The 16,162-nt window shown below is 43.4% G+C and overlaps 1 protein-coding gene across 10 annotated transcripts in view; it reads right to left on the reverse strand.

The window, feature by feature from the left end:
- The window catches only part of LOC137538200 (uncharacterized), a 448,115-nt gene that overhangs the window by 86,225 nt on the left and 345,728 nt on the right, over positions 1-16,162 (reverse strand). For all 10 annotated transcript variants that reach the window (XR_011024708.1, XR_011024707.1, XM_068260237.1 and 7 more), the window contains 3 exons: positions 7,345-7,469; positions 2,887-2,948; positions 1,023-1,074 (listed from right to left, as the gene is read on the reverse strand). Coding sequence is in view for 8 of the 10 variants with exons in the window: in XM_068260237.1 (XP_068116338.1) it covers positions 1,023-1,074; positions 2,887-2,948; positions 7,345-7,469 (239 nt within the window). In the remaining 2 variants the exon portion in view is untranslated. The remainder of the gene's footprint in view (positions 1-1,022; positions 1,075-2,886; positions 2,949-7,344; positions 7,470-16,162) is intronic.

Here is a 16,162-nt window from a genome sequence, read left to right on the forward strand (position 1 = left end):
GTCAGACGTCATGTCCGATCGTCGCCATAGCGACAACTGAAGCTCATTGGGGAGGCTGCGGCCCTCGCGGGATCGCGGCTAGGTACCTTATAGCGTGGCGATCGGGGGATCAGAAGGGTGCGGGGGACTTGGGGTACAATGGTAGCTAGCCTAGTGCTAGCTACAAAGGCTAAAGCACATTTAATTTAAAAAATTCCTCCTGCGGACGCAGCCCTAGAAACTGCGTACTGCCAGGAGGGTTAAAAGACCAACAGGGAGGCTTGAAAGATCAAGGGAAATTAAATTCTTCCTGACATTCTTGGCAACAAGGCAACTTTACATCTTATTCTCCAAGAAATGGCTCTGAAACAAAACCATGTTTTTAGTGAAGATAACCTTTGATTACCATATTTTTCACTCTATAAGATGTACTTTTTCTTCCCAAAAAGTGGTGCGAAAAAGTCTGTGCATCTTATGGACTGGATGATACACAATAAGCACAGCGGAAGCCCTTACCTCTCCAGCCGGCGCACTAGGAGGCTCCTCCATCTTGTGTATTTTGGATTATATCATCAATAGCGTCCTCTCTCTGTGACCTGGTGCATGAGTGCCGCCGGGTCATGGTGTGACAAGGCAAGTCAGGAGAAGACGCAAGATGACGGAGTATCGGAGTGCACCGGCTGATGAGGTGAAGGCTTTCACTGCGCTTATTACTCTGCAGTTGCGGTAGGGAACACTTAGCTTAGATGGAAGGGGAAGACCTAACAACAAGACCTAAAAACAAAGTTATGCGACAACTGAAGAAACACCATCTCATGAAAGGATGAAAACACCATACTTCTCTGTTTTACACTTATATTCTGTGTTTTTATCATCATGTACAGTTAGCACTGCTCGGGGTAACTACAGGGTCACTTCCACAAGCCACCTTTACATTAGTGATTGAGAGTTATTTTCCATGTTTGCTGCAATGAAGTTCTTCACTTTACTAGTATAACATACCCAAAATAACAAGGAAACCGCTAGTGTGTGATTGTACTAACCATTTTGTGATCTCTGCCTCCAAATCTTTAGCATCTGCACAAGCAGCTGGTCCTGGAAATAAAGAATCAAATACAAGATGTGATAGGATGACCAAGCCCAGAACAGATATTCCAAATCAGTTATTCATTATTTCTGTATTTAATGACTTCAAGATACATTCTGCATATTTCTCCTCTTCTGGACCCTCTTTACTTCACTGAACATACTAAGCTCTTTTCTGTCTTTGTTGGCTGCCCCCATATTCCCTGTAGCGCCGCAGTGTAGATATTGTATAAAGGCAGGAGGTTGTCAATGAGAAAGACTTTACCAGAAGGTGTAAAGGACCAGGAGAAAGTGGGGCAAACTGAACTGATTGGTAAAACAAGATACCTCACAGCTAGAGATGGTCAATGAACTGCTCGGAATTCTGGCCTGTATGCAAATGTATGCAACTTAGAATTAGTACTTGTACAAAGCAAACAGAGGCGCCAAAAGAATAAAAAAGACTAAAATACTTAAAATGAATAGAGGAGGCAGTGGTGGACTTTCCTCCTCCAAGCAGACACAGGAAACTGTTGATTTTGTCAAGAAAAAAAATTATTTACACACTCCAGGGTTTTGTGCAACGCGTTTCACAGGCATGATCCTGCTTCATCGGGCAATAAGGTAGGAGCATATAACATCTGCTGATTAGCAATACGGTGCCTCTGTTTGCTTTGTACAATAATTGAGTCCACCCTTGGTGGAGGGGTGTTACCCCCTTTTTACCTTATTTACGGAGAGCGACTTCTTAATCCTGAGTGGGGACAGGTCTAATTTCCCCACCTGCATTTACAGTGGTTGCCTTGGAGGTAACCCTGGTTTGTGAGTATTTTTACTTGCTTTACATATTTCATTTTTTACAGTACTTACTACACTATATTGGGCTCTCAGCGTCCCATTTTTGTATTTCTTTGCTACCAATGTTCTATTTCTTAGCTGTACTACGCATACAAACCATTATCTCATAAGTTTATTTTCGCTTCAGGTCTGCTTTAATAGTTGGCAGAGCAACCCTTGTTGACAAGCACAGCAATGAGGTTTCCCATAGTTGGTCACCAGGTTTGCGCATACATCAGAAGGAATGGCCAACTTCAGGTCCCTACACAGATTTTCCATAAACATAAATTATCTTAAGGGGCCCATACACTTAACGATTTTCCCGCCGATATACAGCAGATTCGATCACTGTGATCGAATCTGCTGTGAAATCGTTGCGCAAACGCTGACCGCACGATCGATTTCCGTCCGAAATGGAACGTTCCTGTCGATCCATCCGTGTGGAAGATTTCGCTCGATCGCCGGCGGGTCGGGAGTGCGTTGATAGCGGCGTTCGAATGTCCAACGACCGACGCTAGCGGCAATACATTACCTGCTCCGCCGGCGCGTTTTCCCGCTGTTACCGTTTCTCCTTCTCCGCTGGGTTCCGGCAGGCTTCACTTCTTCCTGTCCTAACAGAAAGTTTAAACAGTAGAGCGCCCTCTACTGTTTGAACTTCCCCGGACAGGAATTGAAGTGAAGCTGGAGCCCTGGAGCCGAAGACAGCGGAGACCGGGGGACTCGCGCCGGCCGGATCAGGTAATGTAAGGGGGGGGGGGGGGGGGGGGCGGCGGCAGCTTCAGCGTGAAATCGATTCACAATCTGTTTGCAGTAAAGTCAGCCATACGATCCCTCTCTGATCAGATTCAATCAGCGAGGGATCTATCTGTTGGTCGATCTGATGGCAAATCGACCAGTGTAGGGCCACCTTTACTCTGTTGTACTATTTATTACTGGTTCAGTTCAATGAGAAATATAAAATGTAAATGTAAATTACACTTGGTACAATACTTCATAAACGCTTACCAGCAGAAAATGGAGGAAAGTAACTCATAGTGGTCACATTTGTCCAATCTTGGTCAAGGGCTCTAAAAATAGAGAGAAAAGACACATAATGACACGGCACTAGTATATAAGAATCATTGATTTTATTTACTATTTCTAAAGATGACAATGATAACCAATGACTTTCTGCTATTTATGGGTCCATACCTACCTTCCATGGTGCGAGAAGTATGCTATCCATTCTGCTTACCACTGCAGCCTGGTAGCCAGAGTGGCTCAAAGCTCGTCAGCCCTCCCTGCCGTGGGTTTGGCTCTTGTTCTTTCCTTTTCCTCCATGTGTCTTCAATACAACAAACCTATCTGCTAGTTTTGCCTGGGTACTGTTTGTCGGCATGCTTCACTGAGAGGCACCACGTTTAAAGTCTATGTCCAAGGAAAAACTAAAAACCTTTAGGAAACAGTATCTCTAAATAGTGTAAAGTAAACATTGCTGGAATTTGTATCCCAGCAGCAAAACAGTTACGGTGGCCAGACATTATTTGATCATTAGATAGACCACTCTCTGATCGAGAGGGATCTATTGCCTGCCCACACACTGCACACTGAATTCAATAGATTTCAGCATTGAATTTATTGGAAATAGTCCTAGCACCACTCTCCAAGTATAAAAGTGTACCCCCCCATGCCCATGTGCAATGTTGATGGCTTACCTGTCTGCTTGTGTGACTCCTGGCCTCCTCATGTGTCCGGCGTTACCGCAAACACCAGTACCATGTGACACCAGCACATGTAGCAAATTTACCACATGCGCTGGTGTCACATGGTACAGATGCTCACGCTGTCTGGCATCACTGCAAGTGACTGCTCCAGTGATGTCACATGTGCCGGTGGTAATGTTACAGGTGCTCCCAGTGACAATAGAAAAAGATGCTGGGCACGGGAGGAGGCCAGAAGTCGCACCCGCATAACAGGTGAGCCTGCATTGCTGCACACAGACCTGGGGACACACACAAACACTTGGGGGAACACCAAAAAAAATTAAATAATGCACATTGCCTGGCAGTCTTGCTGATCCACTGCCTCTAATACTTTTAGTCATAGACCCTGAACAAGCATGCAGATCAGATCTTTCTGGTAAAAATATGACAAGATTAGCTGTATGATTGCTTCAGGTGTGTGATTCAGACACTACTGACCAGAAAGATCAGCAGGACTGCCAGGCAACTGGTTTTCTTTAAAAGGAAATAATTATGGCAGCCTCTATATGTCTCTCACTTTGGGTTCCTTTTAAAGTAAACCTGTGAGAAAAAAAGGAAGCGTTAGATACTTAACTCAGTAGAGGGAAGCCTCTAAAACCCACCGGTGCTCGCAAGGACCCTCTGTTTTTTTTTTAAGGCCACGCTTCCGTCCGTAAAAGCATGACCGCACTGTGCAGGCATAGTGACAGTCGATGTTTTCCTTTGTAAAATCTTCATCTAGATTTACATTGTTAAAATTATCAACGACAATGTTAACTTTACTGTGTACAGTGAAAACCAGAGAAGCGTGCACCTGCCGCAACTGAGGTGTTTATGGTGCCGAAGTACAGGTCACATCCCTTAGCATGACACAGAGTGAATGCCATTGCTGTAAATGCATCAAACCATGTGGAGAGACATGGGAAAGGAGGCGGGGGCACTAAGTGGATGAACGATGGCTGTTTTGCATCTTGACATATGCTTGGTCATGTATACAGTCCAGGCCGGAATTTATGCACTTCATAATTACATGTAGCAACAAAAATGAAATAAAAAGAAAACAGTATTGTATATTTTCTTACTTCCAGATATACACCTGTCTGTCTAGCACCCTGACTGCCTGTCTGTTTCAAAAGTATGCCTCTCTGTTTTCTGAACAGGACTCTGCATGACAGCTTGGTACCCAATTGGTTCTCTACTTTCTGTCATTTGTAGTGTAAGCTTCAGTGTGGCAATGTAAGACTCCGTGCCTCACCATGAACTCAGATGTACACCGGTGACACAGATGGTACACCACTCATTCATGACAGAAGATTTGTAATTTTATTACAGCTGAAGATAACATGCAAAATTAAAATTGCCTGCCCTTAAAGTGTAACTGTCGGGCATAAATCAAAAATCAATTCTTTATTTTTATCTGGTAAACAAGTAAAAAGGATGCTAATCAAGCAATCCAAAAGTTAAAATCTCTATTACTTTTATTTGTTTATAAATGATCATTCCCCAGTTTACCTGACTCTTATTTGGTACGTTGCCGCAAAAAGGAAGTTGCAGGGCATGCGGGGTTGTCTTTTTTTGCTTCTTTATTTCCCCTCAGACTTAACTAATGTACAGAAGCAAAAAAAGGACCACCCAGCATGCCCTGCAACTTCCTTTTTGCGGCAACGTACCAAATAAGAGTCAGGTAAACTGGGGAATGATCATTTATAAACAAATAAAAGTAATAGAGATTTTAACTTTTGGATTGCCTGATTAGCATCCTTATTACTTGTTTACCAGATAAAAATAAAGAATCGATTTTTGATTTTATGCCTGACAGTTACACTTTAAGTCAGTGGTTCTCATCTTACGTTAATTAAAGTACAGGGAACACACAATTCAGGAGGTCCTATACAAAGTAAATGATTACGGTAATAAAATAATTTTTGTGTTTACTTGTTAATTTTGGAGCGAAATCTGTTAAATGTATGGCTCGAGCATTCTGGAAAGCATAAGGCCAACATGGTCAATCAAGTGTGAGGCAGTAGCACCGTGCAATATTGCAAAGACCGACAAATGCAACGTTAAAGTGAGGTCATAGTTATGGGCGACTTCAACTATCCAGGCATTGATTGGGATATTTAAGCTACTCATTCTGGTTATAGTGGCAGATTTCTAACAGCACTACGGACAGTTCCTTGACTCAAATGGTAACTGAACCAACTAGGGGAAATGTGCTGCTGGATTTGGTCAGTTCAAATAGATCAGATAAAATATCGAATATGCAGGTTCAAGAACATTTGGGAAATAGTGATCACAACATGATTATGTTTGATCTGGTAATTGATAGGTTGTGGAGCAGCTGAATAACTATAACTATGAATTTTAGAAAAGCAAGGATCAATAAACTTAGGCATGCACTAAATTTGGTGGACTGGGATAATATACTTACTGCAAGGGAAGGACACTGAAGGGAAATGGCAAAATTATTGTCAATGAATATCGTAGTAAATATATCCCATAAGGAAACAAAACTTCTAGGAGTAAAAAAAAGACATCTATAAATGAATAGAAAAGTTAGAGATAAAATGAAGAGGAAAAGAATGCCTATAAGGCTTTGAGGACCCTTTTACACTTAATGCATTGCGATGAGTTGTGTTTAGTTGCGTCACGTCCCTTTTGCCAAAAGGGCATTAAGTGTAAAGGGGCACTAAAACAGGAGGGGACTAAGGCGGCATTATGCAATTATAAGGAGCGCAATAAACGTTGTAAATAAGAAATTAGGCTGGCAAAGACTGAAGCTGAACGCTCAGCATCAGTATGGGTTTACTAAGGACAGGTCTTGTTTGACTAAGATGATCACCTTTTATGAAGTGGTAAATGCTAGTGGGAAGGATACCGCCCCTTGGAAGATGTTGCCTGACGCAGCATCATGGGAGGTCTGCCCGGTCCCACCCCTACATTGCAGAGCAGCATAGCAGTGGTTAGATGGGCAGACCACTGCCTCTTCTATTGTTCATGTAGCTGCAGGGGTAGTTACACCAGAGCATTAGGCTACTTTCACACATTAGGCTTGATTCACTAAAGTGTGATAACTGCTATCACAGCAGTTATCACGCGAGCTGCCATTCGCAAAAGAACAGCGTTACTTTGCGTGATAATAGAAGGTTTGCATGTGATCACGTGCCATTTTCACGTGAAAAGTGCATGTGATCGCGTGCAAACCTTCGCTTAACAGGCGAAATAACGCTGCGCGCGGCAGCTCGAGTGATAACTGCTGTGATAAATGATCACACTTTAGTGAATCAAGCCCATACAGTGTTGCATGGCGTGGTGGTACACTCCCCCGCCGCAGTGGCCATTAGTCTCTATGAGACTGACCACACAACCCGTGGTGAAACGCAAGGTGGCGGAAGTGATTACTGTAATGCAGACTGTAGTGTGTTGCCAAGCAGTACTGTGCGGCAGGCATTTACTTTGGAGTCTATGGCCCTGCAACAATCTATTTAGATTGTTGCAATGGTGATGCAGCAAGCAGGGAGCCACTGTTTGAGGGGGCGGAGCTATGCATTTTACCCTGTCAGCGCCCTATGCCGCAGGGTAATGTGCAAGGGGAAATGGTGCAGTGCAATTGCCTTGCCCTGGGCTCTCATGCTGCAGGACAATCACACCCCACCATATGTGAAGCTAGCCTCAGAGTACATTATAATAGACGTCATAGCAGGATGAACAGTTTTTGTGCGAATTTCATACTTTTCATTACCTGAACCTGCTGTTCAAGATGATGTCATCACAAAAGTCGCAGCATGAAAACAGGTCAACAGCTCGGTTGTCTGCATGAGTCACAATAGCATCATAAAATCCCACAAAAGACGCATCTTTCAGCAGCTAGTAAAAGAAAAGTTCTTGGTTTACATCACAAGATACATGGATTTTACAGCACTGATACAGCTTGACACAGTATATCATTAAACTGAAATACCACTTTTATTTGATTTTGCTGAAAAAAAGAAATTTGATTCCCCTAAGTTCAGCTCTGTATCTTACAAGCATTCTGGCAAACATGATGTCAGCTTGCTTATCTCATATTTATGTGGATATACAAATACAGTACAATAATTTCAAACAGAAAATGTGAGATGGACGTGCAACAGCTTTAAACAATCATTTGTCTAACTCAAATATGCAAAAAGGGTAACAGGGCTCCTGCTCTATGCAGGTAATCCTATATACTAAAAGATGGTTGTAATTATGCACGGCATGAATGCAGCTGCTGCGCGTGCATCACTGACAACTGCACCTAAGTTGCGGCCTACCACCACCCACACTAAGCGAACTGAACCTTGGACTTGCCAATTGTATGTGGGGTGTTTGCTTTGCACCCGAGATTATGCACACGTCTGATACAGTAAGGTGTGTCACTCCAAACTCCCCTACTCTCACCGCCCACACTAAAGTCTGTGCTGCCACAGCCACCACTCACAATAAAGCCGGCACCGCCCACAGCTTAAACATGACCATCCCACATGGCCTGCATCGGGTCAGATATCTACAGGTTCCTTGTTTGCTGCTACGTATCTTTAATGCCAGCTGGCTCCTTTCTGCTTTCATGCTCTTCTCCTCCAACAGACAACAGTAGTACATATAACTGGGAACTTGCCCATGTGAGGCTGAATATGTGTTTTCCAGATGTCATTTAGTAATACTGGGGCATGCTAAGTTAAAAGGGGAGAGGTGGTAAGGAAGCTCTACCTGTCTTCTAGTGACTGGGGATATGTGAATGGACAAGAGCTAGGGAATGTTTTATCATGCTATCTATAGCTGGAAATAGAAAGCACAGAAGCACAGGGCAGGCCGAGACACACATGGACTGGAAGAGCTACTAAGAGACAGTTTAGTTCAGGGGTGGGCAAAGTTTTTGACTCGCGGGCCACACGGGATTCTCAAGTTTGACCAAGGGGCGGGACAAGAATACGTAGCAAAAAAATGGGTGTGGCCATGACAGGGCATGGGCAGAGTTAACTGTAATGTAACAGTGTAATGCAAAAACAGTGGGTCCGAGTTTCTACTAAAACAGTTAGGCAAAGTGTCCCAAAAGGTAATTAGACAACATTCCCCCACATTCCCCCTACCCGCTCTCTAAAGACAAAAACCCATATGCATAATAATGCAGTGTTTTCCAACCCCCCAGCTCCCCCGCAAAAAAAAACCCCACACATAAGAGAGCAGCATTTCCCCCATGATGTGGTGGAAGGGCAGATTGGCATCATGGATACGCAGACAATAAATCTGCAGACACTGCATGATGCTATTGTGCCAATATGGACCAAATTCTCTCATGAATGCCATGAAGAATTAAGGCAGTTCTGAGGGCACATGTGAAATGCACATACATTTCCCCACATATATGAAGTGCAGCAAATGTTACCTCAGACATAAATGCTTCCCTGGTGCCCTTGGTTCCCCTTCCACCCCCAAATAAAGCTTCCCTGGTGCCAGTGGTGCCCCTCTCACCCCTGCTGCACCATAGGTACTGAGCCCCCCCTAGTATAGGGGTGCCCAAAATATAGGCAGTCCCCCCAGTACACATAGCCAGGTGTGTCTGAAGGTTAGGCAGCCCCCCACCCATATAATAGCAAGATGTGGTTGGTATTAGACAGCCTCCCCCAGAATAGGTAGCCGGGTGGGCCCCCACATTAGGCAACCCCACATTATAGGCAGCTAGATGAGCCCCCAATATTAGGCAGCACCCCCAGTATACATAGCCAAGAGAGTCCCCCATATTAGGCAGTCATCAATTACAGGTAGCCACATGTCTCTCCTCATTAGGCAGCCCCCCATTGTAGGTAGCCACTTGTGCCCCCGCATTATGCAGTCCCCCATTAAAGGTAGCCACGTGTGCCCCTGCATTAGGCAGTCCCCCATTAAAGGTAGCCATGAGTGCCTGTGCATTAGGCAGTCCCCATTAAAGGTAGCCACATGTGCCCCTGCATTAGGCAGTCCCCCATTAAAGGTAGCCATGAGTGCCTGTGCATTAGGCAGTCCCCATTAAAGGTAGCCACATGTGCCCCTGCATTAGACAGCACCCATTGCAGGGAGTCAAACTCCCCCCTGCATTAGGCAGCCCCCATTATGGGTAGCCACGTGTGCCCCCACAGTAGGCAGCCCCACATTATAGGTACCCATGTGTTCCCCATATTAGCCAGTCCCCCATTATAGGTAGCCACATGTGCACCTACTTTAGGCAGCCATTTATTGTAGGGAGCTATTTGTCCCCCACTATTAGGCATCTTCCTCCCAAGCTATATGCAGAGTTGCGAGTGGAGCCTAATTGCAGTTACTCACCCACTTTCAGCTTCCGGGACCATAAAGCCATGCAATCAGCTCCGTCTCTATCGCCACAGTAGCGCCAAGTGACCCGAATGTACAGGCATCGGGTCATGTGATGCCGTTGTGACCATGGAGATTGGACGTTGTTCATGCGGCTGTAGGGAGATCAATGCTGGAGCTGCAAGCAGGTGAGTAATTGCATTTAAGTTCCACTCACAACTCTGCATATAGCTGGGGAGGGGAGAGGACGGAAGCAGAATCCGGCCCTGCATTGGCTGGCCCGGATGGAAATACTAAACGCGTCGGGTAAGGGTGAAAGGAGGCGCCAACAGGATAAAAGGTTACAAAAAGTTTAAAACATGGAAGTGGTGGAGGTGGACTCTTACCTACTCCAAAAGACACGACAAAAAGCACATGTTAACGTATAACAAATAAGTTTTTTTCATACCCTCCACAATTTTTGAAGGGTGTTTCATGGGCGTGACCCCACTTCCTTAGGCAGTCAGACAGGAGTATGCCGTCCAGGTCTATACCAAGCTCCTCTGCAGTTAGGCACACTGTGTTTGCAGCTGACCCTGTCCTTGCCAGCCATCAGTCAGGTGCTGGGTTGTGTCTGGTTGGAACAGATGCCCCAATGTATATATGTCTTCTCTCCTAGATTATGTATGTTGTCTTGTAAAGATATACTTTTTGCTTTGAAAAGGCCTGATGAAGGGTTAACAACCCGAAACGGACTAGCATCTTTGCCTGAAATGTACTGTTTCATCAAACAAAGCACATAGGCCCTGATTCACAAAGCGGTGATAACTCAGTTATCACGCCTAAAAGACTTTAGGCGTGATAAGCCGTGCAAAGCTGAGTTATCACCGATTTGTGCTGCTCTTCGCGCGAAGCTCCCGCGCGCAAAGTTTTGCGCGCGTAGCGCCCCGCGCTGCGCGCGCAAAGTCCCATAGGGCTCAATGGACACTGCGCGTGAAGCATGGTACACTGCGCGCGCAGCGCGGTGCGCTACGCGCGCAAAACTTTGCGCGTGGGAGATCGCGCGAGTCTCTTCTTATCACGCCTAAACTAAGTTTAGGCCTGATAAAGGGCTTTTCACAGGCGTGCAAACACTTTGCACCGCTTTGTGAATCAAGCCCATAGTGTCTACTGTCTGTCAAAATAGAATGATCTACTACATTTATACTATGAAGAACTTTTATTGACAAAATACAAAAGTTTTCTACATTTTAAAAAAAATTCTTTGGATAAAATAAAGTGTGTTATTGAACTTTGGAATCATTCAAAATACTGCTTTGTGGTTTCATCACATAAATAGATCATGCTCTACAGAAACCTGGTATTACTTTGAGCATGGTGGTGTGCTCAAGTGTGGATCTCCTTGTACCTACTTTATACTGAGAGCCTTTCTCTTATTGACTTACTCCCAATAATATTAAAAATAATAGTTCAAGACAGGCAAGATAATAATGCAGATTTATCAACACCAGTGCATGCAGAATGGAGAAAAAACATTTGGAAAAGTGAAAGTTTTCATGCCAGTTTTGCTGCTGTTTTTCTTTCAGCTGTAATAAATCCCCCTCAATTAACTTGGTTTTGATTCAGATTGGTAAATATGGAGTATGTGTGTGTATATATAATATAGTGTGTGTGTGTGTGTGCGTGCGTGCGTGCGTGTGTGTATAAGTGTGCATCGTGCTTACAAGCCTTGTTGTATTCTAGAGCCTAGTACACACAACCAATTTGATTGGCCGGTAACTGGCCAATTTTATCACATTCATGTAGTATGAGGGCTAAAAAAAAAGTCAATACTATGGTACAGGTTGCAGGTTAACTCTCATACTACATGTAAGTGGTAGAACAGGCCAATCAAAACTAGATATGTGTACTATACTTGCAATCCTAATTTTCTTATTAAATTTAGTGGGATGTGGGTGTCAAAAACACCCTCTAGTGAAAAGATACAGGAGCCAAAAGTGGGAGCCCAATGGTGTAGTATGTCAAAAACAATGGAACGTAATAAAAGTAAGACACTACTCACAAAGGTGGGTTGCAGGGGGGCAACCGACCACAGGAAGCAGGTGGAGACAACAAACCCGACTCCACTCGGGGTGGTCCCTGGGAACCTGGATGCGGTCGCTCTCCTTGGTAAAAGAAAGGGGACAGATATCCGCCGTGGTCGCAGCCACGTGTGGTCTGTACCCATCCCTCAGACGAGTAAGGTAAGGGGGTATTATTGCACAATAAGGGTATAAGAGGCGCCCTGGTGTAATAAAAGCATCTAAAAGCAGTTTCAAAATGGGAAATAAATTTGAGGTAGCTTACCTCAGTGACGCAAAAATCTTTGTATTTAACAAAGGTTTTTTATTAGTAGCACAGGCAACGCGTTTCGCGGGTACTTTGCTGCTGAGCTGGTGTAATGTAAGTAAGATAGCTGTTCCTGGCTGCACATGTCTGACTTAATTAAATTACACCATAGCTTTTATTAAAAATACGCTTTTAAATAAGACCTTAGCTGTTTATGTGCAAGTTCTGATTTACTAATGTTGACCATATAAGATGTGGCATGCACTTGATCTTGCAAACGATATCTCCCTAAAAGGAATGTCGATCATATGCTACATTAAGTATGTATTTAAGCAGGGAGTAATCCAAAATTGGAAAAGATAAGATAATTTTGACACATAAAAATGCATCTCCTCAAGCCTACAAGTTCTTGTACAGAAAGATCTGCCAAGCACCTTCACTCAGCATTAGCATGTCCTTCACAGTTGTACTGGTGAATCAGAAAGGACTTCTGGGTAGATCCCACACCTCCCGCCTGTGTGCCATACGCATCATCGTATTCTATCTCTTTGACCTGGAGGTAGGCCAGGAGCTAGAAGGCCCGGTCTTGTACCTAATGTCATTATGCAGAAAGCGCAGTTGAAGCTTAAATTTACATTATCTACCCCGACGATCATAGTGTCTCCTCCACTTCCTGTTTAGTTAGCAAGTGTCGTGATGCCAGCCAATCACCATGCGGGGACTAAAGCCGGGACTGATTGCCGGGAGCAGGTAATGAATAATTAGGCTTCTGCTGCGCATTCTGCATAATGGTACATTAGGTACAGGTTAGGTTAGGTACACTGGGAACTAGGGAACAGCCCCTGGAGATAATTAATACTTTAATTCCTCCCCCCCCCCCCCCATCATTTATAAACCTCCCCTAAATAAGGTTAACGATTCTTTTCAAATTCGGTCGTTTGCTGGTTACTCATTAAAAAAGATGGAATCTGTAGGGAAACCTTTATGTAGATTTGCTTGCTGTGGATATCTATCTATCTATCTATCTATCTATCTATCTATCTATCTATCATCTATCTATCTATCTATCTATCTATCTATCTATCTATCTATCTATCTATCTATCTATACAAGCTCTCCTGTCTTTTATTTTCTGTTACCCAAGTTGTATATGATGATTCCTGACATGTTTTGATTGCTTGAGATATATGTCAGACTTTGATACAAATAAAAAAACTTGCAATTCTCTACAATATTTACAATGAAGAAAAAAAACAAAACAGTAATGCTGCTTATTTGACTCTATAATGTTTATTTGGTGTTATCATACTGCAGCACTAGATGTCAGCAGAGGCTGTAAATATGTACTGCAAAAGTTAGTAAAGGTCTGGTACCTGGTATACATGAAGTAGACACTAAAAGAACTTACAACATTTGAATAGCATCGACATAAAAGTGTGTTTACAGGTATGGGGTAATCCAGATACATTTACCAGCTTTTCTAAAGACAAAAGTCCCGATGCGGAAGTGAATTAAAGAGATGGGACGCGGCTGCGGGCGGATGCCGCCATGGGAGAATCTGCAGCATGCTGCAGATTCTCGGATCGCTCCGCACCACATGCACGCAGTGTAAACTCTTCCACTGCCGGGCATGTGTTTCAGGACACCCGCGGTGTGATGCGGCTATGTAGTCGCATCGCACCGCTCCTAGTAGAAACGGGCCCTTAGCCTTTAATAAACAGACTGATGTATGTTCTTTTCTACAGGGCACTGTGATAAACCAAAATAAGTCTTCTATAACTTCTCTTGGAGCCATTTTTTTTTATTGTAAAAATCCAAACAGGGAATGTGGAATGCAGGTAACTTTACAGGAGGCAATATACTTTGCTTACCACCATGAGAAGACTGTGCAATGCTTTTACTGTGCAGCTCTCTTTTACAACTGTTCTAGGCTTTCATATTATCCTTCATCAGATTTTCAGATTTTGACTACAGATACTTCACACCTTCCTATTTTTGTGAACAAAACAAATTTTCACATTGTTCAGTGGCTAGAGCCCTCAGCTGATAGTGTTTTTACTGCTTTTTGTATTAACCCAACTGTGTACTATTTGGGGGGAGACTGATAATGCTTTTATAGCACATTTTAAAAGTGCAAAATGTAAATTCTTTCTTAGGAAGAATTTCTCCTTAAAAATGTTTCTAAAAACTATTTTGGGAACATAACGAGTTTATTACTTGGTCTCGCAGTAAGTGTGAAAATTTCACTTTCAATAGACAAATGCATTTTGGCGTCCATATTACAAATAATTAAGAACCATAGTTTTTGCTATATGTATTTTCTCTGTAGTATTTTTTATGAATGTTCTTTTATTTATTTATTTAAGTCTCATTTTAAATATAACATTATTTTATGATATTTATACACGTTTATATTTCTCTTTTGTAGTACACTTTTTTTTTCTTATGTAGCACAACATTATTCTCTATGAAGGTTTGATGCAAGGTGTAGAAAAAAGACGTATTATCTGGAAAATATAAAATATATTGGCAAATGTATTGGAACACCCCTCCAAATTACTGAAGGCAAGTGTTCCAATCACTTTCATGGCCACTGGTGTATAAAATCAAGCATCTACTACTTCTACAAACATTGCTAAAAAAACAGGAGTTCAGTGAATTCCAGCGTGGTACCGTTATAGGATGCCACCTGTGCAATAAGTCCATTTGTGAAATGTTCTTGCTACTATATATTCCACAGTCAACTGTTAGTGGCATTATAACAAAGTAGAAGCAATAGGGAACAACAGAGAAGTCAATGTATAGTGAGGGGTACACTGCGCATAAGTCGCCAACTTTCTGTCAGAAGTTAGAAGCTACAGACCGCCAATATTTTTGTATGTCCACACGATCTGTGTGTACAGAGCTACATGGAATAAGCTTCCATGACCGAGCAGTGCATCCATTGTGCAAGGCAAAGCTTTTGATGCAATGGTATAAAGCAGACCACCAATAGACCCCTGTTATGAACACTGTTGCGCACTGTTGCGCCCTGCTTTACCTGCTGATGTTACCATAAGTCACCAGCAGGTGGCTCTGCTATTTTTTTATGTATCTTCAGTTCCCAGTTTCATCACAAGATGGAGAATCTCAGCCTGGGCATCTGATCTACAAGTGTTCCCTTACAGTTAATTACATGGACTTCCTTTTTAAGACTTTCACACCCCTTGCAGCATTGCCAGAACTGCAGTTAGCTTGGCTTCTGTTGCTGGTTCACTTCCTGAAACTCTGCTCTGTACTCACTCATCCTGATCTGCTTGGGTAGGACTATGGCTTGCTATCGGACTTTGCCCTTGTTACCGGATCCTGTACTGCGATTATAGGAGTATCTGCTCTGTACTCACTTATCCTGATCTGCTTGGGTAGGACTATGGCTTGCTATCGGACTTTGCCCTTGTTACCGGATCCTGTACTGCGATTATATGAGTATCTGCTCTGTACTCACTTATCCTGATCTGCTTGGGTAGGACTATGGCTTGCTATCGGACTTTGCCCTTGTTACCGGATCCTGTACTGCGATTATATGAGTATCTGCTCTGTACTCACTTATCCTGATCTGCTTGGGTAGGACTATGGCTTGCTATCGGACTTTGCCCTTGTTACCGGATCCTGTACTGCGATTATATGAGTATCTGCTCTGTACTCACTTATCCTGATCTGCTTGGGTAGGACTATGGCTTGCTATCGGACTTTGCCCTTGTTACCGGATCCTGTACTGCGATTATATGAGTATCTGCTCTGTACTCACTTATCCTGATCTGCTTGGGTAGGACTATGGCTTGCTATCGGACTTTGCCCTTGTTACCGGATCCTGTACTGCGATTATATGAGTATCTGCTCTGTACTCACTTATCCTGATCTGCTTGGGTAGGACTATGGCTTGCTATCGGACTTTGCCCTTGTTA

Source organism: Hyperolius riggenbachi, chromosome 11, assembly GCF_040937935.1.
Source record: "Hyperolius riggenbachi isolate aHypRig1 chromosome 11, aHypRig1.pri, whole genome shotgun sequence".
NCBI classification, from domain to species: Eukaryota; Metazoa; Chordata; class Amphibia; order Anura; family Hyperoliidae; genus Hyperolius; species Hyperolius riggenbachi.